The sequence below is a fragment of the Oryza glaberrima genome, chromosome 3, assembly GCF_000147395.1.
Source record: "Oryza glaberrima chromosome 3, OglaRS2, whole genome shotgun sequence".
Classification (NCBI taxonomy): Eukaryota; Viridiplantae; Streptophyta; class Magnoliopsida; order Poales; family Poaceae; genus Oryza; species Oryza glaberrima.
In genome coordinates this window covers 32,226,016-32,251,964 of record NC_068328.1, presented here as the reverse complement: position 1 = coordinate 32,251,964, position 25,949 = coordinate 32,226,016, and the positions used below count along the sequence as shown (strand labels likewise).

The 25,949-nt window shown below is 40.4% G+C and overlaps 4 protein-coding genes across 7 annotated transcripts; 2 read left to right on the top strand and 2 right to left on the bottom strand.

Annotated features, from left to right (window-relative positions):
- The first annotated feature begins 9,698 nt into the window (after positions 1-9,698).
- On the top strand, positions 9,699-13,627 carry LOC127768024 (25.3 kDa vesicle transport protein-like). 4 transcript variants are annotated; one of them, XM_052293527.1, is made up of 6 exons: positions 9,699-9,842; positions 10,879-11,117; positions 11,731-11,891; positions 11,975-12,121; positions 12,473-12,549; positions 13,190-13,627. In XM_052293527.1, exons 2-6 carry the CDS (start codon positions 10,930-10,932, stop codon positions 13,271-13,273), a joined length of 657 nt encoding a protein of 218 aa, XP_052149487.1. In that variant the 5' UTR covers positions 9,699-9,842; positions 10,879-10,929; the 3' UTR covers positions 13,274-13,627. The 4 variants fall into 4 exon arrangements, with proteins under 4 accessions (XP_052149487.1, XP_052149489.1, XP_052149486.1 ...); XM_052293529.1 differs by having other exon boundaries at positions 9,707-9,842; positions 10,902-11,117; XM_052293526.1 differs by lacking the exon at positions 9,699-9,842 and adding an exon at positions 9,875-10,058.
- Positions 13,628-13,674: 47 nt separating this feature from the next.
- Positions 13,675-15,079, bottom strand: LOC127768025 (protein SKIP34-like). The gene is made up of 2 exons (XM_052293531.1): positions 14,531-15,079; positions 13,675-14,350 (listed from the first exon to the last, which is right to left on the bottom strand). The coding sequence occupies exon 1, from the start codon at positions 14,885-14,887 to the stop codon at positions 14,531-14,533; it is 357 nt and encodes a 118-aa protein (XP_052149491.1). The 5' UTR covers positions 14,888-15,079; the 3' UTR covers positions 13,675-14,350.
- Positions 15,080-17,177: 2,098 nt separating this feature from the next.
- LOC127765238 (blue copper protein 1a-like) lies at positions 17,178-17,772 on the top strand (the record flags this gene model as incomplete). The annotated part of the gene is made up of 2 exons (XM_052290095.1): positions 17,178-17,313; positions 17,441-17,772. Coding segments are annotated over 2 exons (468 nt in total), but the record flags the coding sequence as incomplete, so codon positions are not given.
- A 3,725-nt stretch (positions 17,773-21,497) lies between these two features.
- LOC127766440 (basic blue protein-like) lies at positions 21,498-22,000 on the bottom strand. The gene is made up of 2 exons (XM_052291483.1): positions 21,808-22,000; positions 21,498-21,706 (listed from the first exon to the last, which is right to left on the bottom strand). The coding sequence occupies exons 1-2, from the start codon at positions 21,998-22,000 to the stop codon at positions 21,498-21,500; spliced, it is 402 nt and encodes a 133-aa protein (XP_052147443.1).
- Between the last annotated feature and the right edge of the window lie 3,949 nt (positions 22,001-25,949).

The window sequence follows — 25,949 nt, the reverse complement described above, 5'->3', positions numbered from 1 at the left end:
TCACTTTTTCTCACTGTTGAGTCTTCAGAAAAAAGAAATATACACACACACCAGTGCCCTGCTCCTCTGCTTTCTTGGGATCACACTCTGATTGGTGCTTGTTAGGCTTAGAATAATGTGCTGCTTTACGCCTTAAGTTTGATTAGTAATTCTACTGATTAATTAGGAGTTATGAAATAAGTTTGACAGGCCTTAGTTTTACTTCAGAATGTTGCTTCTGATCTACTGTTCCACCAATTGCTTTAGGATCAAAACTGAAACTTCGATGATAAGCCAGTCCTGAAGCAGTAATTAGACGTTAGGACATATGCTGGTAGTGCTGCACATTTTTGCACAGTAACAATCTGGCAGTGTTAAATGATGCTTTACTCTCCAAATGAACTTTTTTCCCTTGGTGAGTACCACATATCACATATGGCCCTTAGTTCAGCACCACTGTTAGCAAGTGTGGTGAACATTGCCCTTTTTTCTTTCAGTGCTTTTCCTTCTTTTCTTGGATTCTTTTATTTTTTTTCCTTTTAGCACTTTTACACCTGATGATGCCTCTCCTCCTTGCTTTGCATAAAGCCAAGGTAGAGGAAGCATCAAAGCACCCAGCAATCCTGGCATTGGAAGATGCACATAAATTGCAAGAGACACTGCAAGTAATTGTTTGCACTGAATCTTTGAACTCTGAAAACTTCAGATAACTGTTTGCACTGAGTCTTTGAACTCTGGAAACTTCAGATGGAGTAATTGTTTGCACTGAATCTTTGAACTCTGGGAAGTTCAGATAATCGTTTGCACTGAATCTTTGAACTCTGAAAACTTCGTATAATTGTTTTGAAATGCTCTGGAGTTTGTGAGATTTCATCCATGCAGGTGATGGATGAAACATTATGAAATGAATGCCACCTTCTCCACCTAACTTGAGCAGCGCACTAGCTGTGCCAGTACACTGTCCTGCTTAGAGCAGAGCACACGAAAGTAATTCCATTTTGGACAGAATGAATGTCATGGGCAAGTGATTTTTTGGAACAGATTATGTACCTAACACACATCCATCGACTTCACACAAAACCGTGGCCCTAAAATTCAATGCCGTGGAGCAACGTGCATGTGCGTGTTAATGTTGTACAAGTACGGCGATGGAACTAACATGCTAGTAGTATTTCAACTTGTAATCAGGGTCCTAGGAAAAGTATGAGACATCAATTACCTTTTGTTGTAGGACACAAAAGAATTACGATGACACCAGGAAGTACATTTGTTCGTACACCATGGGTGGATGAATGTAGTATTCGTCCAGATTTAAACCCTAACATTCACAATTATTTCCTTGGAGTTAGTTAAGTCCAAATCTTAGTTATGAAAATGCCAGAAATGTAATTGGCTGAAATTTATTACTGAAAAAAATATGTGACCTTTGGTATATATGTATTTGTTGCACATATTTGCTGATACAACGAGAGATAAGCTACTCAAATGTATCCTCACCCTGAAACCAACGGTTACTCTTGAGGTACCTTAATTTTTGTGACAAAAAATGTCTAATAATAACCCTAATTACTGTTGTCCCGTCGTATGAGTATGATAGGACAATTGATCAAAAGCATACGGCACGAGCCACTAGCATGTACTGCGTCTACTGCTTCAAAAGCAAGAGAGACCGCAACTTTTACAGACTCATCACTCATCAATTAGGACGTACGGATTACTCGTACTAGAAAATTAGTGCTACAAGAAATGCATTCTTTTTATAGGACGTAGGTAGTGTAGTACAATTGATAATTACTTTACAGCAGCCTCGGAGAAAAGAAATTAACGGTGTTCGATTAGCTGAAGCAAGAAATGCACTTCTTTTTTTAGAACTAAGAAATGCACCCTTGATATAATTTGAAACAAAACCTTATTGCTCTCCTTCTTAATGTATTTAAGGCAGAACTACTGCCAGAGTGCTAGTTACTTAAAAAAAAGGAATATTACATTATTTGAAAAAGTACCTAAATTTTATACTAAAATTGTTAATACCTTAAGATACTTAATATCTAGACGTAGTAAATTTTACATTAAAAAATATGGTACGTCTCAGTACATTATCAAATATAGTAAAATTAAAAAAAAAAGCTGTAGGATTCTCCTCTCGTTATATACAGACGCGCATCAGTTAATCCCTGCAGGTACAGTACAGGTATATCATGCGAGTTGAGCTACAGTAACGCGCAGAATTCATTACTACCGGAATACACAGATCAAGATAAGGAGCGAGCAATTAATGTCTCTCTACTACAGGGTTTAACATAATGACCCAAACTGCAACTACATCAACCGAATCGTTTCCAGAAAACCATACAGAGAATTTGTACCACCGAAGATTGTGAAGCAAGCGAACGTCCCGGCGACGAACAAGCCAGTAATTCGTGCCCAACTTCTATCTCTCAATCCTCACGCACGTGTCGGGGTCCAGTAGCTTCGCTAGCGTTACACAGGTCCTGTTTGGATCCGGAGGGCTGCTATTAAATAGCCCAACGGAATCTTGTTATTTAGAAGTATTAAACGTAGATTCCTGACAAAATCTATTCCATTACCCCTAAATAGCAAGATTTTGAAGGGCTATTTAATAACTCGGAGGATCCAAACAAAGCCACAGTTACACTACACGAGCTATAGCGATCGATCTATCGATCGGCTCACCATTTAGGACCTGTTCACTTTGATGTAAAAAAAACTTACCAAATTTTAGCATTGCTAAAAATTTAATATAGTTGTCAAAATTTTGGTATGATTTCTTATATAGTTATCAAAATTTAACAGTAAACTAAATGTAGCTATTTTTTTTAGCAACATTACCAAATTTTAGTAAGGTTAAAAATAGCTTTAAAGTGAACATGCCCTTGCTGTCTACGCTGGCCGGCTTCTGGTCCGGTCTGGTGGTTGGCGTTTCCCTTGCCGCCATTACTTGCTGATCGATCGCCGAGGCCTTCTTCTTGGGTTCTTCCTCCTCCGTCACACATGCTCTGCGCCCAAGGATATGATCGCTCCGATCCACCGCGCGCGCCGCGGCGGCCACGGCCCACGGACCACGTGTGCTTCCGGGCACGCGGGGCGCGTGTCGTTTGGATCAGAATTAGCTGCTGCGTTATTGTAAGCTCAAGATACTGAAAGAAGCTATATAGCCGCTAGAACTTCTTCGAGCAGGGCCACAGCTAAAAGAGAGATCGAGAGGAGAGTGTCTGGTCAACCATCACATTTTACTACTAAACTACTGCTCCCTCCATCTTAAAATATACTCCCTCCATCCTTAAATATTTAACGTTGTTTATTTTTTTAAATATGTTTGACCGTTCGTCTTATTTAAAAATTTTTATGAAATATATAAAACTATATGTAGATAAAAGTATATTTAACAATGAATCAAATTATAGGAAAATAATTAATAATTACTTAACTTTTTTAATAAGACGAACGGTCAAACATGTTTAAAAAGGTTAACAGTGTCAAGTATTTAAGGACGGAGGGGGTAATGGATTTTGGTTGTATCTGATATATATACTTTCTTATATTTTGGGTTGGAGTGGGAAGCCCACACTTCATAAGGCTATTGTTTGTTTTGTTATCATATTTGTGATGCATAATAGTTTTTTTAAGCCTTAAGATCCACATGTTACGTGCTTATTATTTTAATCAAATATATTTCTAAGAAGTGTGGCCATCAATTTGTTAGCTACACTTTTACTTAGGCTTACAAAATATGTCGAAAAGAGTGCATACGTTTCTACGTAAAGGCCATGAGCTTTGAAAATTTTCTAAGATGCGCCTAAGTTTGATGGTATTCCACATGAGACGAAATAGGAGGAGCAAACCCCTATATATTTTGAAAAAAGTACGAATTACCCCCACCCCCAACTATCACCGTCGACCGAATTATCCCCATGAATCACAAAACTGGACATTATTCACTCCCACGCAAACCGGACGAATTACCCCCCTCGATCCAATCCGCGGTGGTTTTGGTCTACGTGGCATACACGTGGCAGTCCAGTCAACATTTTATTTATAAAAAAATATGGAACCCACGTACCATACTCTTTCACTCTTCCTCTCTCTTCTCTCCCACTCTCTGTCAGTCTGTCTCATTCTTCCTCTCTCTCTCACAGTCGCGGGTCGGCGGTGGCGGTGGACACGGAGCCGCGGCGGCAGCGGCCGCGGGGGATGAGGGTGACGTGGAGGCGGCGGCGGCGGGGGACGAGGAGGCAGCGGCGGCGCGGGACGGACGGACGGAGGCCACGACGAGAAGCCGACCACACCTGCGCGCGGGGAGCAAAAGCAGTAGCCGACGCCACCGCAGAGCAAAAGCAGCAGGCGACGCCACCGCAAGAGTACAACGCCGTCTCGGTCGTGTTCACCTCCATGGCCGTCAACGCGTCGTCGTCGTCCCCCTTCGTCGTCGTCCTCCACTCCTCCATCGCCATCCTCCACTCCTCATCCCTCGCCGCCGCCTCCGCGTCACAGAGTGAGAGAGAGAAAGAGTGTGTGAGAGAGAAGAGAGAGAGGAAGAGTATGACATGTGGGTCCCATATTTTTTTTATAAATTCGTCCGGTTTGCATAGTTGGGGGTGAAGAATGTCTAGTTTTATAGTTAAGAGGATAATTCGGTCGACCGCGATAGTTTAGGGGGATAATTCGTACCCTTTCCATATAGGGTGTGTTTGGTTGCCTGAACGAGGGGTGGCTCACATCCCCTCAGCAGAAATCGATGTGTTTGGTTGCCTGCACCAGCATATGAGCCAGGCTCGGCTGATGAAAAAGCGCCGCACAGCCAGGCTGAGGGGAAACGCAAGAATCGGCCGTAGCTCCTCAGCTAGGCCCGGCTCATACGGGAAATTTAACTATTTGCCACTCTTGTGACATGGTAATTAATGATTTGCCACGTTCTGTCAATGACACGTGGGCCCTTATATGTCTATGACATGTGGGCCTAGTGGTATATTGTTAAGCATCATTCAAATAGTTAAAAGCCCCGGCTCATACACGCGCGGGTGCAAGTGTGGGATGAGTGGATGCAGGCGATGCGGAGGGGTCAAAGCATCCCCTCGCCTCCCTCGTCTCATTTGTTCGCTCGCCCACCCCATTGGTCGTCGCTCGGTCGCCGTCGTCTCTGTCGATTCCCCTCTTCTTCAACGGCTCCGACTGGCGCCCATCAGCGCCACATCGCCAGATCCAACTAGCTAGCAGCCTTGTGCTCGAGCTCGGACAGATCCAGGAAGAAGAAGAGGACGGGAGGAAGAAGGGCTTGACGAGAATACCCGGATCTCGGCACTTGATGGAAGATGTTGCTGCCACCTCCATTGTCTTCCCCTCGGTCTTGCTATTGCCGGTGATGTGTTCCTCGCTAGCCACCACTGCACCTCTGTCCTTCACAAGGTGCGACGGGCCAGATCCGGTGGCCATGGCTCCAAAGGATCTGGATTCAGCGGCCTCAAACTCTGACGACGGTGGTGAACGGCGAGGCGCCAGGGGGAAGAGCCGAGAACGGCGGGGCACCAGGGGAAGAATCAAGAACGGCGAGCGGCGGTCTCCGTCAAGCAGCGATGACGACGAGGCTTCGAGGCCTTCATTTCTTTCATTTCCTTTTTATTTTTCTGATTGGAACTGTCTATCCATTTGTCGGGTGATTTCTAACCAAAAATCACCCAAATTTTTTCTACCCTTATATTTACATCCAATTGACTACAAAGAATAACTAATACATATCTACTTACACAATATCTTTACACAATATCTTTAATAAAATTACAGTACAATTACATGCCATATCAACTAAATTTACAAATGTAATTTTAGTTATATAGGGCTGTAATTTTATATTTTAAAGAAAATAATAAATACATATCTACTTACACAACATCTTTATAAAAATTACAGTACACTTACATGTCATATCAACTAAATTTACAAATATAATTTTAATTATATAGGATTATAATTTTATATTTTAAAGAATTATCAAAATTACAGTGTACTTACGTGTCATATCAACTAAATTTACAAATGTAATTTTAGTTATATATGACTATAATTTTATATTTTAAAGAAAATAATCAATACATATCTACTTACACAATATTTTTAGCAAAATTACAGTGTGCTTATATGTCATATCAACCTAATATACACATGTAATTTTAGTTATATAGGACTGTAATTTTGTATTTTATTTTTTATTTTATAGTTTCAAAAATTTGTAAAGTGAAAAGAACCAGGCCTACCATCCGACGCATGGTATTATCCACGTATGCAGCCTCCACCAATTATTGCACAAATCCTAGCGAGGGATCCTATGGATAGAAAAACGTGAAATATCAGTCAAAAAAAATCACCCGTGAGATGTATAGCAAAATCGTTTCTGATTTGTTTCTCCCTGATTAGACCGACAGTAAAAAAAAGTCCGTGTAATACTCCGTGCTACTGTTTCGCACAGTTTGTTTCCATTTTTTTTTTCTCTTGACAATTAGTACCCACATCGGAGTGAAGTCTACCACCGGTCCCTAAACTTATATCGTTGTGTCATCCCGGTCCCTAAACTCACAAATCGACCGTTCAGGTTCTCAAACTTGTTCGACTGTGTCATCCCACAGATCACTCGTTTAGGTCCTCCAACTTGTTCAGCTGTGTCACCCCGGCCCTAAACTTATATTTGAATATCATCTGAGTCAAATAGGACGGTCTAAATACTTTATATTTAAAAATAATTCATAACTTTTTCATGTGAACTCTAATGAAGATAAACTTTATATCAAACTTGTAGCCCGAGACGCGATCTACAACTTTGTAGTTGAATTTTTTTATTTTAAGTCATTTTTTGTCCCAAAATGTAATTTTAAAATTAAAATTACAAAATCTATAAACATGCAACAATATTTTGGGACCCTAAACAGTTTTAATTCAAAAACTTTTCAACTATAAAGTTGTAGGTCGCGTCGAGGGCTACAATTTTGATATAAAGTTTGTCTTTATTAGAGTTAACATGAAAAAGTTATGAATTATTTTTTGATATAAAGTTTTTAGACCGTCCTGTTTAGGGACCGGGGTGACACAACTGAACAAGTTGGAGGACCTAAACAAGTGATCTGCATCTTTAGGGACCGGGATGATACAGTCGAACAAGTTTGAGGACCTGAACGGTCGATTTGCGAGTTTAGGGACCGGGATGACACAGCGGTACAAGTTTAGAGACCGGTGATGGACTTTACTCTTTTTTTTACTACAATTTAAAGTGCATGAACTTAAGACATTATTATTTCTATATAATTGGTAGGATTATACTCTTACAATAGAAAAAAAAATTGGATTCAAAGTACATGCGAGCAACCAAACACAATCTCTTGCATACAAGTTTTCTTATCCAACCAACCAAACAACGTCTTAGAGAAACCAGGCCCATCTAATGCATACAACCAAACACTCTCTATTTCATACTACACGAGAATAGGATAGAATCCTTATTTACAGTATTTACATTAGGTAGAAACTAGTAGAATATATACTTGTAACTATAAAAAGTTATTTCTTGAGGACCTCATTATTTCGTATAACTTCGTTTACGTATGCCTTTGGAGAAAATAAATTTTGAAGCAACACAACCGTATTATAGGTTTGTTTATAGTTGGACGACCATACCACGTGGCACGATGCAGTTTGAGGATGCTCCTCATGTCCAAAAGGATTTAAATATAAAATTAAATCTTAAGAGGGAGTTCAGTGTAAAAGAGATCCATGTCCAGCTTGTTTGGAGCAGCGAAATAGCACTGACAGAGGGGACTAGAGACACAATCATTTGGAGATGGACAAGTACCGGCAAATACATGACAAAATCGGCTTACCTGGCCCAATTTGCCGGCAAGGTGGAATCAAGGGCAACCACCATGATTTGGAAAGCATGGGAGCCGTCTAAATGCAAGAATTTTGCATGGTTATTGCTGCATAATAGAATTTGGACAACGGATCGATTGCAAATCAGACAGTGGCCAAATTGTTACTTTTGTCAACTCTGCTACAGAGACCTGTAAACAACGCAACATTTGTTCAAGGATTGTCCGTTCACAAGGAAGGTCTGGGACAGAGTAGCCACGAGACTGGAGTGCAACCAAGCATTCCCGGCGCACAATTCAGAGGAGAAACTGATTGAATGATGGGAAAAGAAGACGCTGCAGCAAGACAAGAGCAAAATGAAAGGTATGCGATCACTGCACATGCTCCTCTGCTGGGAAGTGTGGTGTGAAAGAAATAGGCGAGTCTTCAAGAACGAGGAACTCTTAATGTCTCAGCTGATGGTGAAAGTGCTGGACGAAGTGCAGCTATGGTCTGCTTGTGGGGCTAAAGACATCGTTTTTTCCCTTTTTTTGGTGATTGGTGATTGGCTGGCTTAGATTTCCAAAAAAAAAAGAAATCCATGTGTTTTCTTTAGAAAGGTCATGACTCTTTCCTTTCATATGTTTCCTAGAGAAGAACCTTTTCATATTGCCCCTCTCTCTTATCATGCGACTAATCCCATGTGTTGTGTCACCGATGCCACCTCCTCCCATTGCTGGTTGCTTGTGGGTCTTCCCAAGCAAGGAGCCTCTCTAACCAAAGACGGTGGTGATGACGACCATGGCAAGGCAACCGTTGACGGTGCTCGTGTAGCTTGTCATCCTCCTCTTTCTTCTTAGATCGCTCTCTCTCTAAGTGCACACGACATAGAGACATCGCCGAAAGCTCGTAGGATATCGTAGAGAGGGGAGGGGATGAACAAACGTTCTTGAAAATTACTTCAAATTACAATGATCAAATTCAATGGCCCGAAACTTCCTGGTAACAATTTTAGCCAAGCAGAGAAAGCTAATCGGAACTTTTAGGGTTCTTCCTTAAGAATTTCGAAGCAGTTGTGAGTTGTTGTTCCAAGCATGAAGCACCCCTATAAACACATAATAATATAGTAGGTGGCTAGCAGAAACAAAATACAAAAAAAAACAAGTAAAAATAGGAAGAGGGCACACGGGACAAGACAAAGGGAGATAAAGATTTTTACGCGAAGTTCAGATCACAAGGATTCTACTCTCTATTGAGAAGCTTTAGAGAGTTGGGACTGTAATATTAACCCTTTACCTCACCAAACAAGTATCTAGAAAGAAGCCTTTAGCCTCTAAGCCAACACCCCTAGGTTTCTTATGATTCCAAACGACCGTAAAGATTCCTAATTTAGATAACGTGTTTACACCACGACGGGATGAGATGGCGGTCGGGACTTCCGACTTCATATTTCGCTTATGCTCATACTTTTCAGCCAAAACTTGAATTTTTGAACTTTAAATTTTGAGCTAATTTGGGGTATTTCATCGAAGTTGATTTTTCAACCTTTACTTTTAGATAGCTAAGAACACGTATATAAAAGTTCTATTCACAAATTACTTTTTGTTTCCAAATATGCCATTCGGATTATTGGGCCGTTTGCGAAATTTGTGAAGTGAAAGCTGCTACTTATTTATTTACTTATTTATTGAGAACGTGAAGGGGAAGTTTTGCTAAGGAGTAAAGGAGGAGTGTGTGCCTCGAGAACGGTGTAAAAGGGATCTATCCGGCCCTGGGCCTAAAATATCTGGGCTGTAGCTTTTGATGGGCTAATGTGGGGTGATTAGGCTTCTACTGCAATTCAGTACAAGTAAATTCAGTATTACTCCGTACTTAAGAGGAAAAGAAGAGAAGTGAAGAGGACGAAACGGCGGTGGGCTCTCGAAACTTCCGGGCTCCGGCGACTCCGCCGGCCGCGATCTCCTCCTCCTCCTCTTCGGCTCTTCCCGGAGACGACCAACTCCCTCCTTCCTGTACGCTCCACCCCTCTCCCTCGATCTACTCCTCTCGCTTTCGCTCCAGCTCGTCCAGATCCGGCGGACCTGACGCGATCGCTTGCGCTTTTCCCCCCTTCCGACTACTCGCGGTTCGATCTAGTGTCTGCTGGCCTGCAGTGTGATATGTGTAGCTGGTAGCTGCTTGGTCTCGCAGCTCTCGCTGAAGCCTAGAACATGGGTGTGGATCTCGCGGTATTTTAGATGGTGTTTTCTTTGCTCTTTTTTTTTGTTGATTATTTTTTTTTACGTGGGTTGATTGGTTTGATCGTGATTTCAGCTATTTTTGTCCTCGTAGTTTGCTCCGGAGGATCGGATCGTGCTAATTGCCAAATTGATTCAATGGATTTGGATTGTCCTGTTTGCAGGGTTCGGGGTGCTGATTGACGCATTTAGTGTTGTGTGCTTGAGTAATGGCAATAGGGGAGTTAGATGCATTTGGTCATGTGGTGTCTAAGTCATGTCTCATGCATGATGACGCAGATGTTGTAGTACGAGCACCCATTAGTATTGGAAAAATTAGGTTTCGTTCATCTAGGGGAGTTATTAATGTAGTATATAAATCATGGAATTGACTGTTCTGGGTACTAGGTGAATTAAAAATAGGATTTGAATGTTTTGCCCCTGCATTTATGAATTTTCCCAGTGGTAGGTTATGTTTGCGAGCTGCTATGTGACGTGTTTAATGGTGGCATTCTTATTAAAATTTGTTTAGATTGAAACAATGTATTTCGTATAAATGAATTAGGGTCCAATTTTTTACTTGCTGTTGATACGGATTTGTGCAACGGATTAGTCATCCTTAGTCACCGGAAAATATGTGATTCTAAAATTGCCCTAAGAAATGTGATACCGCAAAAATGCAAAATGACATGAAATGCTTGGGCGGTGGTGATGGTTTCTTTCCTGGATTGCTTATTTATATGTTGACTAGAAAACTAAGTATGTACTCTTATGAAGTATAAATAACACTTGAAGTTGGAACTACACCTGAAGCACCTTTTTTTCCTGGCAGGTTCATTTGGTATTCTGGTGCAGTTTGCAGGTTTCTGGCCTTCTTGACAAAATGGTGAAGCTGACAATGGTAGCACGTGTCACTGATGGCCTTCCACTGGCAGAAGGGTTGGATGATGGACGGGATCAGAAGGACGCTGACTTTTACAAGCAGCAAGCTAAACTTCTTTTCAAAAACTTATCAAAGGGGCAACATGAAGCCTCACGGATGTCAATTGAGACTGGGCCATACTTTTTTCAGTATCCTTATGTTCTGTGTGGTTTTTTTATTTCCAAGCATCGTTAATGACTGTTGAATTTGTTCCATTCTTTTAAATCCATGCATTATGTGTGATATAGCATATCTGGGTGCTAAACATTTACCTCTGAACATGCATAGTCATTCTTTTATATTGTTGATCAAGTTCGCTTGTTGCATCCATGAAACATTACATTTCTTTTCTGGTGATCAAGATTTCATCGTATGTAGGATAGCTGTATTAATAGCAAGTAAACAAGAACATTGGTAAACATTTGACGAACCTATGTGATTGTCTAGGTTAAATTAACAATCATACAATAGCTACTCTACTTTTCTATAGCATTCAATTATTTTTTAGCATCTTACAAATTGCAAGCATGTTGTACTTATTTGATACACTTGTTGATCTCGTTATTAGTATGTGAGGCCATTTATCAAAACTAACTTTAAGATCATAATCTTATTTAACCTGCTACTTGCATTGTGTTCTGTCGCGAAAAGATGGCATTCAGCTGTCAGCTAATGATATTCTTGTAATGCATTTTTTAGCTTCTATTGGTTTGCTCAGTTCATCGCAGTATGATCTTGTTGAACCTTAATTAAAATAAACAGTTACATCATTGAGGGGCGAGTATGTTATCTGACAATGTGTGACCGTTCTTATCCAAAGAAACTTGCATTCCAGTACCTAGAAGATCTGAAAAACGAATTTGAAAGAGTCAATTGCAGTCAAATCGAAACAGCTGCAAGGCCATATGCCTTTATTAAGTTTGGTATGTTTTTAGAATTTAATTCCAGCAATATTTTCATTTGTCTAAGTTCAACTGGTTCACAACTTATTCCTCTTTCTACCTAGACACATTCATTCAGAAGACTAAGAAACTTTATTTGGACACTAGAACCCAGAGGAATCTTGCGAAATTGAATGATGAGCTCTATGAGGTGCATCAGATTATGACTCGCAATGTTCAAGAAGTTCTTGGTGTCGGTGAAAAGCTAGACCGTAAGTTTGCAAATACCTCTTGGTTCTAACATTACCGTATATGTCCTGTTACAATAAACCATCAGATTTCTGTAACATGCATGAATCAGGCTTACTATGGAGGACCTTATCCTTTCAATTACTTTCATATATTTGTTCAAAAGCTTATTTACAATAATATCGAATTACTGACTTAGTCTTTCTTTTTAATTCTCATTGCACCTTCATTTTTCTTTTTTGCATTTAACTGCCCTGATTCTGATGTTTCTAAAGATTTATACCCACCTTTACCTTTTCGCTTTCCTTTGCATTTCTTTGTGTGATAACTGATATTATGGTTTGATTGAATCAAAATATTGCTCAATCTTGCAGAGGTCACTGAAATGTCAACTAGGTTGACTTCTGACACAAGAATGTATGCAGATAAGGCTAAGGATCTCAATCGCCAGGTAATCCATTTACACAATTGCATGCACTATTTTTTGCAGATGCATTTGTCAGCTGAGCTTGAGCATTTTTCATTAGAATTATTAGAGACATCGGTATTGATGTTACTCAAACAAATGAAACAACATTTAAAATTGTTTATGGATCAATTTCTTCAGCATGTGCTATGCACATTAATTAGCATCAAGTATGACATTAAAATCGCCTTTGCTTTCAAGATCAAAATAAGTATAGTCACTATAATTGGTTGTTGCTGCAACAGTAACAAACATCTCCATGAGCCTACTGTTAGAAGCTGCACCCTTTGGCTAATAAAATAAAATGTTGTTTTTTATTTGTGTTTATTAGTTCACTATCTATGGGCAGCTGGTCAGTTTCATCAGATTATAGAAGCACCCAAACATTATTCAGTTGTGGGTAGTGGCTCAGGAGTTCTCTCCATCATTTATCTGAAGGCTTTCCTTCAGCAGCATGTCTGTTCAGAAGTCATGACTACTATACATTGTATCCACATTGGCATTTCGTAGTTTGTAACATAATGTTTGTCATGCGTTGCCCTTAATTTTAATCTGCATTTGTCTACATTTTATCTACATCTTTCAGCGTCTCATTTATGGTATGCACAAACCTTTTGGATTTCAGGCCTTGATTCGGAAGTATGCCCCCGTTGCCATTGTGATCGGTGTAGTTTTGATGCTCTTTTGGTTGAAGAACAAGATATGGTAACTGCACCAAATGAAGGAAGCTGGGCCTGCGTTACAACACTGGAGAAAGAAAAACAAAAAAATTAGGTTGATTCTGGATCAATAGTGCTTTGGTGACGTGTATCCCGTATCTGCCCATTCAAGCGAGTACTTCAGCTGCCCTTTTACCCTCCTCCTCACTACAAAGCTATTCAAGTCAATTCGTTGTAGCATAGGCCTTATGACGGACTTGATTTTGTAAATCCTTGGAACTGTACATATAAGAGCTCTGTAGAGTTGAGTTTTCGATATTGGGATGGGATTGTATTCTTTTGCAAACTCAACTCATGTAAGAATTCAGGCTGAATATCGTATACTCCATATCTCCTGCCCTTCATGCCCATGTTGCCTAAACGTATTATGCCCTGATTAGTTACATTTTGAGTAATTTTATGGTCACCGAAGATGCATGTATGGGGAGCTTTAGATTCTGAGAAATAGGGATCCAGCTGAAGAGAATCTTGATAAGCTCAATTTGCAACCACAGCTTCTGATTAATTTTCTGGAATTTGCAACTATAGCTTTTTTTATCAAAACGAAAAGCTGTTGTTTAAGAGAGCTGTAGTTGCTAGAAACTCTCTTAAGCAAGCTCGCTCTTGGGTAAAAAAATTGATACCTCCGATTCCTGATTTATGTATTAGGGACCGTGAATTCACTGACCAATGTGCCATCTACAAACCACTTAAAAATTAGGCTTGATAAGTTACGTGGAATAGTGGTTCGTTCCTTGCAATTCCAGCTATCTTTGTCGTGCGATTGCGTTTCGTCTTCTACGGTTTCAACCACTCTTTCAGAGAGCAAGAAACTCTGGAATTGCCGGCTTCAAGGATTAGAATGTTTTTTCTTTATTTCAAAAGGATGGATTAGAATGTTTCTACTGCTAATCACCATCACTCAGCCTCTGATGATCCACAGTTCCACACAACACTGTAAGTAAGTAGTATATTACAAAGGCCTAAGCTCCCCTATGTGAAAATGGTAAGCCGCCCGTGCCACTCCAATCAGCTGATCATTCTGCAGCAGCAACACACACACGCCATGACACCAAACCGGTTGCAACCTGCAGATGAGACGATTGCCGGATCACGAAGATGATTGATGAAGAAGAACGCGAGAACAGAATTTGTCGAATTCCTACTGTTCGATTCTAACAAGAGCTAATGTGCAGAGAAAGGAAAAAAAAAAAGAGGAAGTCAATTCGATTTGATCAGCGAAGCTGAACCAACAATTCGTCTCACACCTAGGATGCGGAGGAAGAGGCTGCTGCGGCGGTGGGATCGGATTCGGCGGGAGACATCTCGTCGTCCTCCTCCTGCTGCTGCTGCTGCCGATCCTGGAGGCGCGCGCGCGTCTCCTGGATCCGCTCGCGCGCGGCGGCGGCCACCCGCTTCAGGCCGCGGCGCTTGCCGTACGTCTCCTCGAGGCGGCGCTGCAGCTCAGCGGCGCGGGCGCGGGCCCGCTCCAGCTCCGCCAGCGCCTCGGCCAGCCGCGCCCGCGCCGCCGCCAGCTGCGCGTCCGCCGCGGCCTCCCTCCTCCGCAGCTCCGCCGCCGCCGACCCCGGCCGCCGCGCGTCGGCGAGCCGCCTCCCCTCGCACATCCTCCGGCCGCGTCGCGTGGGGCTCGGCTGGGTCGCGGCCGGAAGGCGGAGGGAGGAGCAGTTTGGTGGGCACCTGGGCTTTGGAGTGGGTGGGTGGAGGTGGAGGTGGAGGTGGTGGTGGATTCGTTTCCCCCACTCTAATGGACTCCTCGGTCGCGTACGTCGTCCTCCTCACTCTCGCGTGGGCTTCCCTTTCCACCATCGTGACAAGCCGCGTCCCACGTACACTAGCCTCAGTTTTCATGACTATTTTCTTTTCTTAAAAAAAATTAAAATCCGGCCCCTATATAAAAAATCTGTCCATGTGGTAATACTCCTTCCGTTTGATATTATAAGTCGTTTAATTTTTTTTAAGTTAAACTTCTTTAGGTTTGATCAAGTTTATAAAAAATATATTAGTATTTTCAATATAAGACAAAACATATGATAAAAATACAGTTAATGAAACTAATTTGATATTTTAAATATTAAATTTATCTATAAACTTTGTCAAACTTAACAAAAATTTTACTAGGAAAAAAATCAAACGACTTATAATGTGAAACGAATGGAGTAGTTTTTTTAAACGAAAGGCACAACACACCAATTCATCGAATATAGAAGGAGAGCTTTATTTACAAGTAAAAATAAAGCGAGAAAAAAATATTTATAGACAAGGCAGCCGCCTAAGGCAAGAACTCTGCTAGGTGTTTGGCTTCCGCCAAGGCGCCAATGTCCAAGATTTTGACTCTTCCTTAATGTTCGCAATAAGGACCAATGAGAATAGTTTCTTGTTCCGAAAGATTCTCTGGTTTCACTCCTTTCATACTTCCCAAGAGGTTAGGAGAATTAGGGATATGGTCCCTTTCTTAGGTACACCCTGGCATGTTGCTAGATTTTTCATCAGTTCTAAACTGTGGTCACTTACGTTCAGTTTGTCCACCTCATGGGGTCACAGACTATCTAGTTGACAATCGCTTCCCAAATTGTCCTTATGTATGTGCAATCCACCATTAGGTGAAGAGAGGTTTCATCTGTGCATCAGCATAATGGATAACTACCATTGTTCTGCCAGTCTCGAATCACCGGTCTGTCTGATGTCCATACCCTATTCTGAATAATTAGCCACGTGAAGGTTTCATAGAGCCTAGGGTTTTCGAAATAAGTGGTCGTAGTTTATTTTGAACGACCCAAAGAATTATGCCTAGTAGGTTGAGGTGGTGGTGTATTCCCCATAGTTCATGAGATTTCAAGAGATATCGTGGGTCTCGTCCAGGGTTAGTGTGACATGTTGAATTGCCATCCACAGGATGACCTGCTGGTCAAGTTCCCTTAATTTAGACCTGTGCTATTTCCATTCAAATTTGTTTCTAAATTCACATTTGATTTTAGACACTGTACTTTGATTTGTGTTTGCCAAATGGCCGGATTTCTCTGAACCCCGGCGACGCGACGGCGATCCTTGCGGTGGCCGGCCGGCCCGGATGGTCGATCGTATGATGATTGATGAATGTTGTGTTGCCACGGGGATCGAGCATGGCCAGCGTTCGTGGCGACGACGACGACCCGGCCTAAAATGTCAAATCAAGAACGAGTCTCACACAAGCTTGGAACAACCCGAACGGAAATATTTGTCTCGTGCCGTGCATCTACGTAGCCCGATGATTCCAAGGCAAACGAATCAACAAAATTTGGAGCCAATATGGGCATGCGACTATGAAGTGCCGCCGTTGGCCTGCTCCTGTTTATGCTTCCGCTGTTCCGCACACATGTACAAGTCCATTTAGAGATAGACCTGGCCATGCCATTAGTAACTAATATATATATTATGTACTCCCTCCGTTTTAGGTTATAAGACGTTTTGACTTTTGTCAAAATCAAGCTGCCTTAAGTTTAAACAAGTTTATAAAAAAAATAGTAATATTTTAAACCCAAGATAAATTTATTATAAAAATATAATCAATTATTGATTCGATGAAACTAATTTAGTATTATAAATATTACTATATTTGTATGTAAATTTAGTCAAACTTAAAACAGTTTGACTTTGATCAAAGTTAAAACACCTTATAACCTAAAACGAAGGGAGTACTATATTAATCCAAGTGATTAGTGTACTAAGCTCTATCCGTCTATAAATACATGCAAAAGCCTCTGAACTTGCCAAGCCAGTGAAACTGAGCACACAATAATCTGCAGCTCGAGATAAGATTTGCCCCCTGCAAAGTCATCTCTAGCTAGCTTGGAACACATACTCTGTGATCGATCGATGGCTTCCAAGCAAATGCTCGCTGTCGCCGCCGCCGCCGTCGCCCTCGCCGTGCTCCTCCCGGCGCGCGGCGCCGCCGCCACGGAGCACATGGTGGGCGACGGCAATGGCTGGATCCTCGGGTTCGACTACGCCGCATGGGCCGCCACCAAGCAGTTTAGGGTCGGCGACACGCTAGGTAACGGAAAAGCCTCGTCGCCGCCGTCGTTGTCGCCGTCGGCGGCGGCGGCGGCGGCGGCGGCGTGCACACGATCGATTCTTTCTCGGCGCGCGACAAGCTAGAAACTGACGGTCGCGGCGTGCAGTGTTCAGGTACAAGGGCACCAACCACACGGTGGTGGAGGTGGGCGGCGCGGACTTCAAGGCGTGCAACAAGACGGCGAGCGCGAACGAGTGGAGCTCCGGCGAGGACCGCGTCGCGCTCGACAAGGAGGGCAGGCGGTGGTTCTTCTGCGGCGTCGGCGACCACTGCGCCAAGAACATGAAGCTCAAGATCACCGTCCTCGCCGCCGGCGCGCCCGCCCCCGGGGCTCCGGAGGCGCCGCCGCCGCCGTCCAGCCCCGCCGGCAAGGCGCGCGCGCGCGTCGCGCACGCGGCGGCGGTGACCGCGGCGGCCGCGGCCATGCTCGCGCTCTAGGCTTCAACATTTTCTAGTACCCATAATCGAGCACTTTAATTTGATCGTGTCAGTCATCAGTGAGTGCATTTTCGTAGTGTTATTTTTCCTTCGTGTCGTTGGTGTGTTATACTGTGCGTGCATGTTAGATGCGATTTCGTTCTTTTATTTCTCGTGTTGTTGATGATTAATTTCATTCGGTTAACGAAACTACCACTATTCGTCTCATTGTCTGCTTATAATACTGATGATCTGGGGTGTCCTACCATCTTTTCTTGCTCAGATTTGAAAATAAAAGTTTGTCGTTCTTATCTTTTTTTAAAACATAGTATAAATGCAGACGTCCAGGTGCCCATAATGCGTACGTACTCACCCTTATAAACACACATGCACACATTACCCTTATGAGTATATTCGAAAGACTGAGCCAATATATCTTGAGATTGTCTGTGTATGTAGATTGTCCCATGGTAGTGTGACTTGTTTGGAACTTTCGAATTTCAAAGGATTTTCGTCGAAATTGAACTGATTTGTGTGAAAAATCTTGTTGTGGGCTTTGGCTCATGGGCAACGTAGGAAAAAAAAACACATAGAGACATAAAAAACGTAGAAATTAAGGTGGTATGTACAGTTAAATCCTTAGGAATTCTAAAATGCGGCAAATTATTGAAACCGTTTGTTCGGATAGATGCTTGTTTTCCATGAGATCTAACCTAATCTTAGAACTCCACAAAAAATCCCCTGAATGGAGTCATTCCATAGTAGTGTAGAAATCTCAAATCAACATTCTTTTGTTCCAAAGGAGCGCTGCCAAGGATTATTAATTAAAACGCCAAATATCTTTTTTAGTCAACGAGAGTACAAAACGCCAAATATCTATGACCAAAGTACAGTACGTACTTGAGCGGTTACAACCAATGCCTTTATGCTCTTTCACTCTAAATTCTGCTAGATGCTGCTTGAACTGCGCATTTCTGAACTTTTCATGAAGGCCTGAAACTGAACAAGACTATACGAGCCTGATGAAGGTGGATTCTAAACACTTGAGTGGATGTCCACTTATTAAGTGCATGTCAACTAAATGATCATGAAAAAATTTTAAAACAATTTACAAGATAGATTGATATATAATATATCACTACACAAACATGCAACTTAAAATTCAACTTTTATAAGTTGTAACAAAAATAACAAATTTAACTGTGAATATACCTATACTTATCAGAGTTTGATTTGTTATTTTTGATACAACTAGCAAACATACCCGTGCGTTGCAATGGGTGAAAAAAAACATAACGATAATATACGTTTTTCATGCATAACCATGTCGATGACAATCAGAAAATTGGAACATCTTAAATGTAATAGCCTAACCTCGATGATGGCAACCTTACGATGTTTGCTTTACCTAAAATAATTGGATTATTCATATGACAACATGCATATAATCTAAAATATTCTTTTAATCTCATTCTTGCAACCAATCAAATCCTACATTGCCTCGTATGGTCAAGTCTACACAAAATAGAGTCACTGTCCACTCTTCTCTATATAACAATTAAAATATGTTTATTTTCTAAGATTATTTCATATAATATGTTATCAAGAATAGTAGCTATACTTCACAAAAATAGTATGATAATTGCCTACGAAGATGTGCAGGGTCTCCAATACAGGAGAATTGATGACGAAACAAAAGCTGTGTAGGAGATGGAAAAAAGTCGATGGATCCTGTCCGACCACGTGTCTATCAATTTAGCGCTTTTTTCTAATAGTTTTTTTTCCACGTATGCTTCTTTTTTCTTTTTTATAGACGATGGAAATATTTTTTTCTCGTGTGTTTTTTTACGGACTATGGAACTTTTTTCTAGCGCGTTTTCTTTTATGCTTTTTTTTGACATTTTTTCCGGACGCATTTTTTAAACCGTTTTTATTTTCTCACGCATTTATTTCTTTTTTAATATACGGTAGAAACTTCTCTTTTTAAATAGTTAGATTAGATTAGATTAGATTAGAGATAAAGAAGAGATATAAACGGACTACTAAAACGACGAATATAAATTAGACTTTTTCCGCCCTTTTTATTTTTTTAGTGCATTTTTTTACGAAAGGTTTTTTCACCACTTTCTTATAGTGTCGAACCTTTCTAGATATAAATAGGATTCCATTTTTTTACCGCGTCACATATAGTTTCTTTTTATTTGGAATCAGACTTTTTTTTATATATTTTTTCACCCTGTTTTTACCGAGTCGATGGAGTCGGATTTGTTTCGATTTTTTCCCTTTTTTGGCTTTTTTTGATCATACATGTTTTTTTTTTCGCCCCTTTTTTGATTGGAATTTTTTTATTTTTTCCGTCTGGTCGATTTTTTTACCGTGTCACATATAATTCCTTTTTCTTTGGAATCGGACAGTTTTTTAAATTTTTTTCGCCCTTTTTTTACCGATTCGTTTCGTTTTTTTTCTGTTTTTTGCCTCGTATTTTTTGGATCGGACAAATTTGTTTTTTTTTTGTCCGTGTTTTCGCTCCGTTTGTTTGATCGGACCTTTTTTTCCTCCCGGTTTTTTTCTCCGTTTTTTTATCAGACTCTTTTTTTTCGCCCGGTTTTTTCCCTCGGTTTTTTTCGCCAGGTTTTTTTTTCGCTCCGTTTTTTCGGATAGGACGTTTTTTTTCTCTTTTTTTGGGATCGGACTCTTTATTTCGCCCGGTTTTTTCGCTCGGTTTTTTTGACGGACGATGGAAGCACCTCTTATTTTTTAAGTAGTAGAGATAGAGATAAAGATAGAGAAGAGAAGAGATAGAGATAGAGATAGAGATAGAGATAGAGATTTATTATTTATTTATTAGGTATATATAGATTAAATCTAAAACATAGAATTAAAACCGACTCAAACACGAATAGCATACCAAGGAAACATCTTCAATTTTTATTTTTTATAATAGTATAGATTTTTTCGGGTGCGGCTTTTCTTTTTCTTTTTATGTACCTTTCTGCTTTTGTTCTCACCTTTTTTTTATTTTGTTTAATAAAAAAACAACCTCAAATACGTTATTGCAAGATTACAGGGACTCAAATATAAATAAAAAATTACAGGGACTCAAGTGCAAACCCAAAAAATAAAATCATGCAAAAACGGAATGCTCTCGTCCTGTAGGTTCCATTTTCGTAAACAGATCTTTAATTCGGCACACGAATTTTTTTTCCACCAAGATGTATTTTTTATCATGGTATATATTGAAACGGAGAGGAGCTGTGCGGATCTCGGACTCAGGATTTTTATTTACGGGAGTACAATACAGGAATCGGATTATTTTTGTACGGAAAGTTTTTTTTCCTTTTTATAGGGATGTAGGGAATCGGACTCTACGTTTTTTTTCTCCTGGTTTTTTTCTCCTTTTTTTTTTTGATCGGACTCTTTTTTTGTCCGGTTTTTTCGCACGGTTTTTTCGCTCGGTTTTTTTACGGACAATGGAAGCACTTCTTATTTTTTAAAGTAGTAGAGACTTGTAAAAGTCGAATTTGAACTTGCACATTTGTGGGGTGATATATTACATATGAATCTATCTTGTCAAATTTTTTGAATTTTTTCATACCCGTTTAGTTGACATACAATAAATGGGTGGATGTCCACCTAGGTGATTAAAAGTGTTTCCCGAGCCTGATTCATCATTGATGCATGGTTGCTTTTTATTTGAGAGTGAGCTAGCCATTCTGACGTGACTGAGAGTATGACACCAACACCAGCTAGTGGGTGACGGCGACGGCGAGCTTCATGCCGGACTGGCAGTGTCCGTCGAAGCTGCAGATGAAGAGCCACCGCCCTGCCTGGTTCAGCGCCACCGTGTCGTCGCCGGAGCTCAGCGTCGGCGCGTTCGCCGGCGCCACGCACGCCTCGAAGCTCCCCTCGTCCTCCACCACCACCACGTTGTGCGCGCCCTCCGCGTACAAGAACTCTACATCTCACATCGATCACGCCATTGATGAGCTCGTACATATGTCTGCCTGAATTTGAGCTAGAAATTTAGGAGAAACTGATGCTCAATTTGATTATTACCTAGCGTGTCGCCGACCTTGAACCTCTTGCCGTGAGCCCAAGCGTCGTAGTCGACGCCGTTGTCCCAGCCGGAGTCGTCGCCGACCCGGTACGCCGTCGCCGACGCGGTCGTCGCCGGGAGTGACCCGGCCACGGCGGCGGCGACGACGACCACGACGGCCGCCAACTCGAGCGTGATCCTACGAGAAGCCATTGGCCGCAACGGATCAGCTTGGGGATCGATGCTTCACTGAGAATCAGTGAACAAACCACGCTGTTCGATCGATCGTGTTCATGTCTACATATATATAGCATCACTGGCTCAGGTTGTGATTGAGAAAAGACGCGCGGCTTGCGGTGCCATCGATGTGAGCGACGCCGCGACGACGGAGTTGGCTTGGCTTGGGATTTTGACGAGTTCATGCAAGAATCCACCAAGTTTTTTTCCTTGTTTTTTGAGACGAAAATCACAGTAGTTTTCGGTTGATCGAGTGAAGCCCAGCCCATCTATCTCCCGGCTTTTCCAAGGTGATGGGCCTACTGCTGCCAGTTGGCGTGGGCTTTGGGCCGGCAATCATTTTTTCATTGGAAAAAGTATACTTTGACTCCCTCAACTATTGGCCGAGTATGATTTATATCCTCCAACCACAAAACCGGGTATATCGATGGCCTTCGCTGGCGGTCGAGGCAATAAGTCATCTCTTATTGGCCGCCGGGGCACCGATGGCCTTCGCTGGCCTTCCGCCTCCGTTGGCTTGTCCTGTCGGCACACGAGATGACTTGTGGCGCCCACATGTCGGTGGGTCCTACTATTTTTCTGTGTAAATGACATGTCAGTCCCACGTATTTTTGTTCTTTTGTTTTTACTCTAAAATGCCACGTAAGCGACACGTTAACGACACGTGTGACGAAGACCGGGTCAACACTATCACGTAGGCGCCACGTCAGCCAAAACCGCTTCCAAAACCACTCATGGATATGGTTTGCACCGGTTTTGATAGTTGGAGGAGTCGATATACCTGTTTTTGTGGTTGGAGGTTATGAATCATACTCGGGTCATAGTTGAGGGAGTCAAAGTATACTTTTTCCTTTTTCATTTGAAGAAATGGTCCAGCGTTGAGGGATTCGGGTTTTATTATCGTTTTTTACTGGATATGGTATTAACTAGCTGGGTGGCCCGCGTAATTGCGCGACTAGCACCCATAATAAAATTATATATTTTTTTAATATGATTTTACTTAAAATTTATTAAATAGATATCTCATTGTCTTAAGTTCTTATTAACAGTCACACCAGTTGTTACCACTTACTTATATCATTTTCTTCTTTTTATTTGCCTACTCGATCTACCACTGTTTCTATTTATTTTCCTTAGAACCTTTACAAATTGGGTTGTATAGTTTTTAGAGTTTATTGGGTTTCGTTTTTATAATTTCTAGAAGTCGCGTCAAACGCTGCCATTATACTCCTCTACGGCCCGTCCACTATCTCTTCTCTTTATTGTCATTGGGATTTTAAAAACGAATATAATTATCTTTCTGGGTTCATTTTTTACTTTCTGTAAGTCCTGCCAAACCATTAGCAGCTTTGCCACTGTACTCCTATACGTTGGCCCATCGCCTCCCTTGTTTATTGTCATTGAGATTTTAAAATCGAACATAATTATCATTGAGTTTTTTTTACTATTAGAAGTCCTGAACCTTTAAAAGTTGGACCTTGTAGTTTTTAAAGGTTATTGTCTCATTGGGTTTCTTTTATATATATATATATAATTTGTAGAAATCCCGTCAAACGCTACTACTATACTACTCTATAGCCTGTCCGCTGCCTACTTTTTATTTTCATTGGGTTTTTAAAAATCGAACATAACTATCGTTGGAATTCATTATTTACTTTCTAGAAGTCCCGCCAACTGTCGGCGGCTCTGTCACTGTACTCCTTTACGACCCGCCGGCTACCTCTTCTTTTTATATTCACTGAGATTTTAAAAAATCGAATATGATTATCATCGGGGTTTATGTTTTTACTTTATGGAAGTCATGCCGACCACCTTGCCCGGTTACTTCACAGCCTGCTCGTCGTCACTCCTTTTAATCGCCATTAGGATTCTATTTAGTGTTTTATTAATAGTTTTTAAATGTCCTATCAACCACCACTACTCTAATCATTTATAGGCATGTTACTTAATTAATCTCATCATGTGTTTTAGATGGTCTTTTCTTTCGGTAGTTTTATATTTTATCACCAATTTTAGTTATTTATAAATTGTATTCCTCGTTGAAATCTTAGTTTTCTTTTTCTAATTTCAGAATTTATTTTATTTTTGTTTTGAATTTTAATTAATATCGTATTGTGTTCTTTTAATATTTTTATTTTTTATTTCCAATTTCAGTTGTTTCAAAATTGTATTCCTACTTGAACTTTTTTTAATTTGTCTAATTTCGGATTTTATTTTATTTTTTATTTCGAATTTTAATTAATTTTGAATTGGGTTCTTATGTGTACTCTTATTTCAATATTGCTTATATTTAATTCCGAATTTTGGTTAATTTTAAATTGTATTTCAACTTGAACTTTTCTTTTCTTTTCTTTTTCTACTTTCGTGTTTTTTATTTTTTTATTCCGAATTTTAACAATCTCGTATTGGGTTTTTATATGGACCGTTCTTTCAATATTGCTTAATTTTAATTCCGAATTTTAGTAATTTTTAAATTGTATTTCTAGTCGAACTCTTCTTTTCCTTTTTTGCTAATTTCAGATTTTTTTTATTTTTTATACCAAATATTAATTAATCTCGTATTGGGTTCTTATAAGGACTCTTGCCTATTTTTATTTCCAAATTACAGTTATTTTTAAACTGTATTTCTAGTTGGACTCTTTTTTTCTTTTTCTCTGATTAATGTGGGAATTTCTAGCCCCACAGCGAACGTGGTGACCCACACAATTGCACGGCTAGCATCCATATAAAATTTTTTCTATACATGATTTTACTTAAAATTTGTTAAGTAGTTTTCTCGTTGTTTTAGGGTTTTGAAAGGCCGACCTTTATCATCCATGGGTTTATAATTTTATAGTTTTTAAAAGTCATATCAATCATTACTCCATATAGATTTACCATGGCTTCTATTTATCCTCCTGAGAACTTTTAAAATCTGGATCTTATATTTTTTAGAGTTAATTATCTCGTTGGGTTTCGTTTTTATAATTTCCAAAAGTCCCGTCAAACGGCATCACTGTACTCCTTTACACCCCACCTGCTGCCTCCCCTCTTTATTGGAACTGGGATTTTTAAAACCGTACAAAATTATCATTGGAATTTATTTTTTAAATTTCTAAAAGTCCCGCCAACCACCATGACCGTGTCACCATGCTGCTTAATGGCACGCATGTCGTCCCTCCTCTAATCGTCATTGGGATTCTATTTAGGGTTCATTGGGCTTGTTGTCTCTTCCCTTTTTATTCTCATTTGTCACCGTTGTGTTGTAGATGAACTATTTTTTTAAAAAAAATCCATATACTTCATTCTTATATTTTAGTTATTTATATATTTTGTTTCTACTCGAACTCTTATAATTATTTTTCAATTATCGAAATTTATTTTATTTTTTATTTCAAATGCACTCAATTCGGTGTATGGGCCTAAAATTTAAGTCTTAAGTCCATAATTTTAATATGTATTGGAAGTGACATATTTTTTCAATATTCTCTGTATCTTCGATGCTTTTAAATTTGGTTATATTTTAGCTGAGTTTTGTGGAGGATTTCTTTGTATAATATCGGTACTGATGTGGTGGCGGCACGCTGGTTGTGGGCCGCTCATTTTGATCGATGTTCATTTTGAAGCTAGGTGATTAGGACGAATTCAGCCTATATCCTATAAAAAAATGCTGAGCCTACATATAATATTTTCCTACAGTCAAGCCCATTCTGTTTTACCGATTGCAATGCTAGAAGGGGTGATTATTTTATTGTTGCCTAGTATTTTGTTGGGTCATACACAGTAACAATGGGAAACTGGGAATCGGACATAACCATGGAGTCAAGTCACGATGGGAATCGGAACTATTCAAAATTTTGCCTACCTATTGTTGTTCTTTTTCCTATATATTGTTGTTCCTTTTCATGCTTTAGTTAGGAAAGGAAAACTAATGTACCATGACTGT

What these genes read in the sequence shown, in the direction of transcription:
- LOC127768024 (XM_052293526.1), top strand. An exon ending in ACTGGGCCATACTTTTTTCA is followed by an intron (nt 11,118 to 11,730) that starts GTATCCTTATGT and finishes TAAAATAAACAG; the next exon opens with TTACATCATTGAGGGGCGAG. An exon ending in CTAAGGATCTCAATCGCCAG is followed by an intron (nt 12,550 to 13,189) that starts GTAATCCATTTA and finishes TTTGGATTTCAG; the next exon opens with GCCTTGATTCGGAAGTATGC.
- LOC127768025 (XM_052293531.1), bottom strand. Translation starts at nt 14,887, where the DNA reads ATGTGCGAGGGGAGGCGGCTCGCCGACGCGCGGCGGCCGGGGTCGGCG.
- LOC127766440 (XM_052291483.1), bottom strand. Translation starts at nt 22,000, where the DNA reads ATGGCTTCTCGTAGGATCACGCTCGAGTTGGCGGCCGTCGTGGTCGTC. An exon ending in CAAGGTCGGCGACACGCTAG is followed by an intron (nt 21,707 to 21,807) that starts GTAATAATCAAA and finishes TGTGAGATGTAG; the next exon opens with AGTTCTTGTACGCGGAGGGC.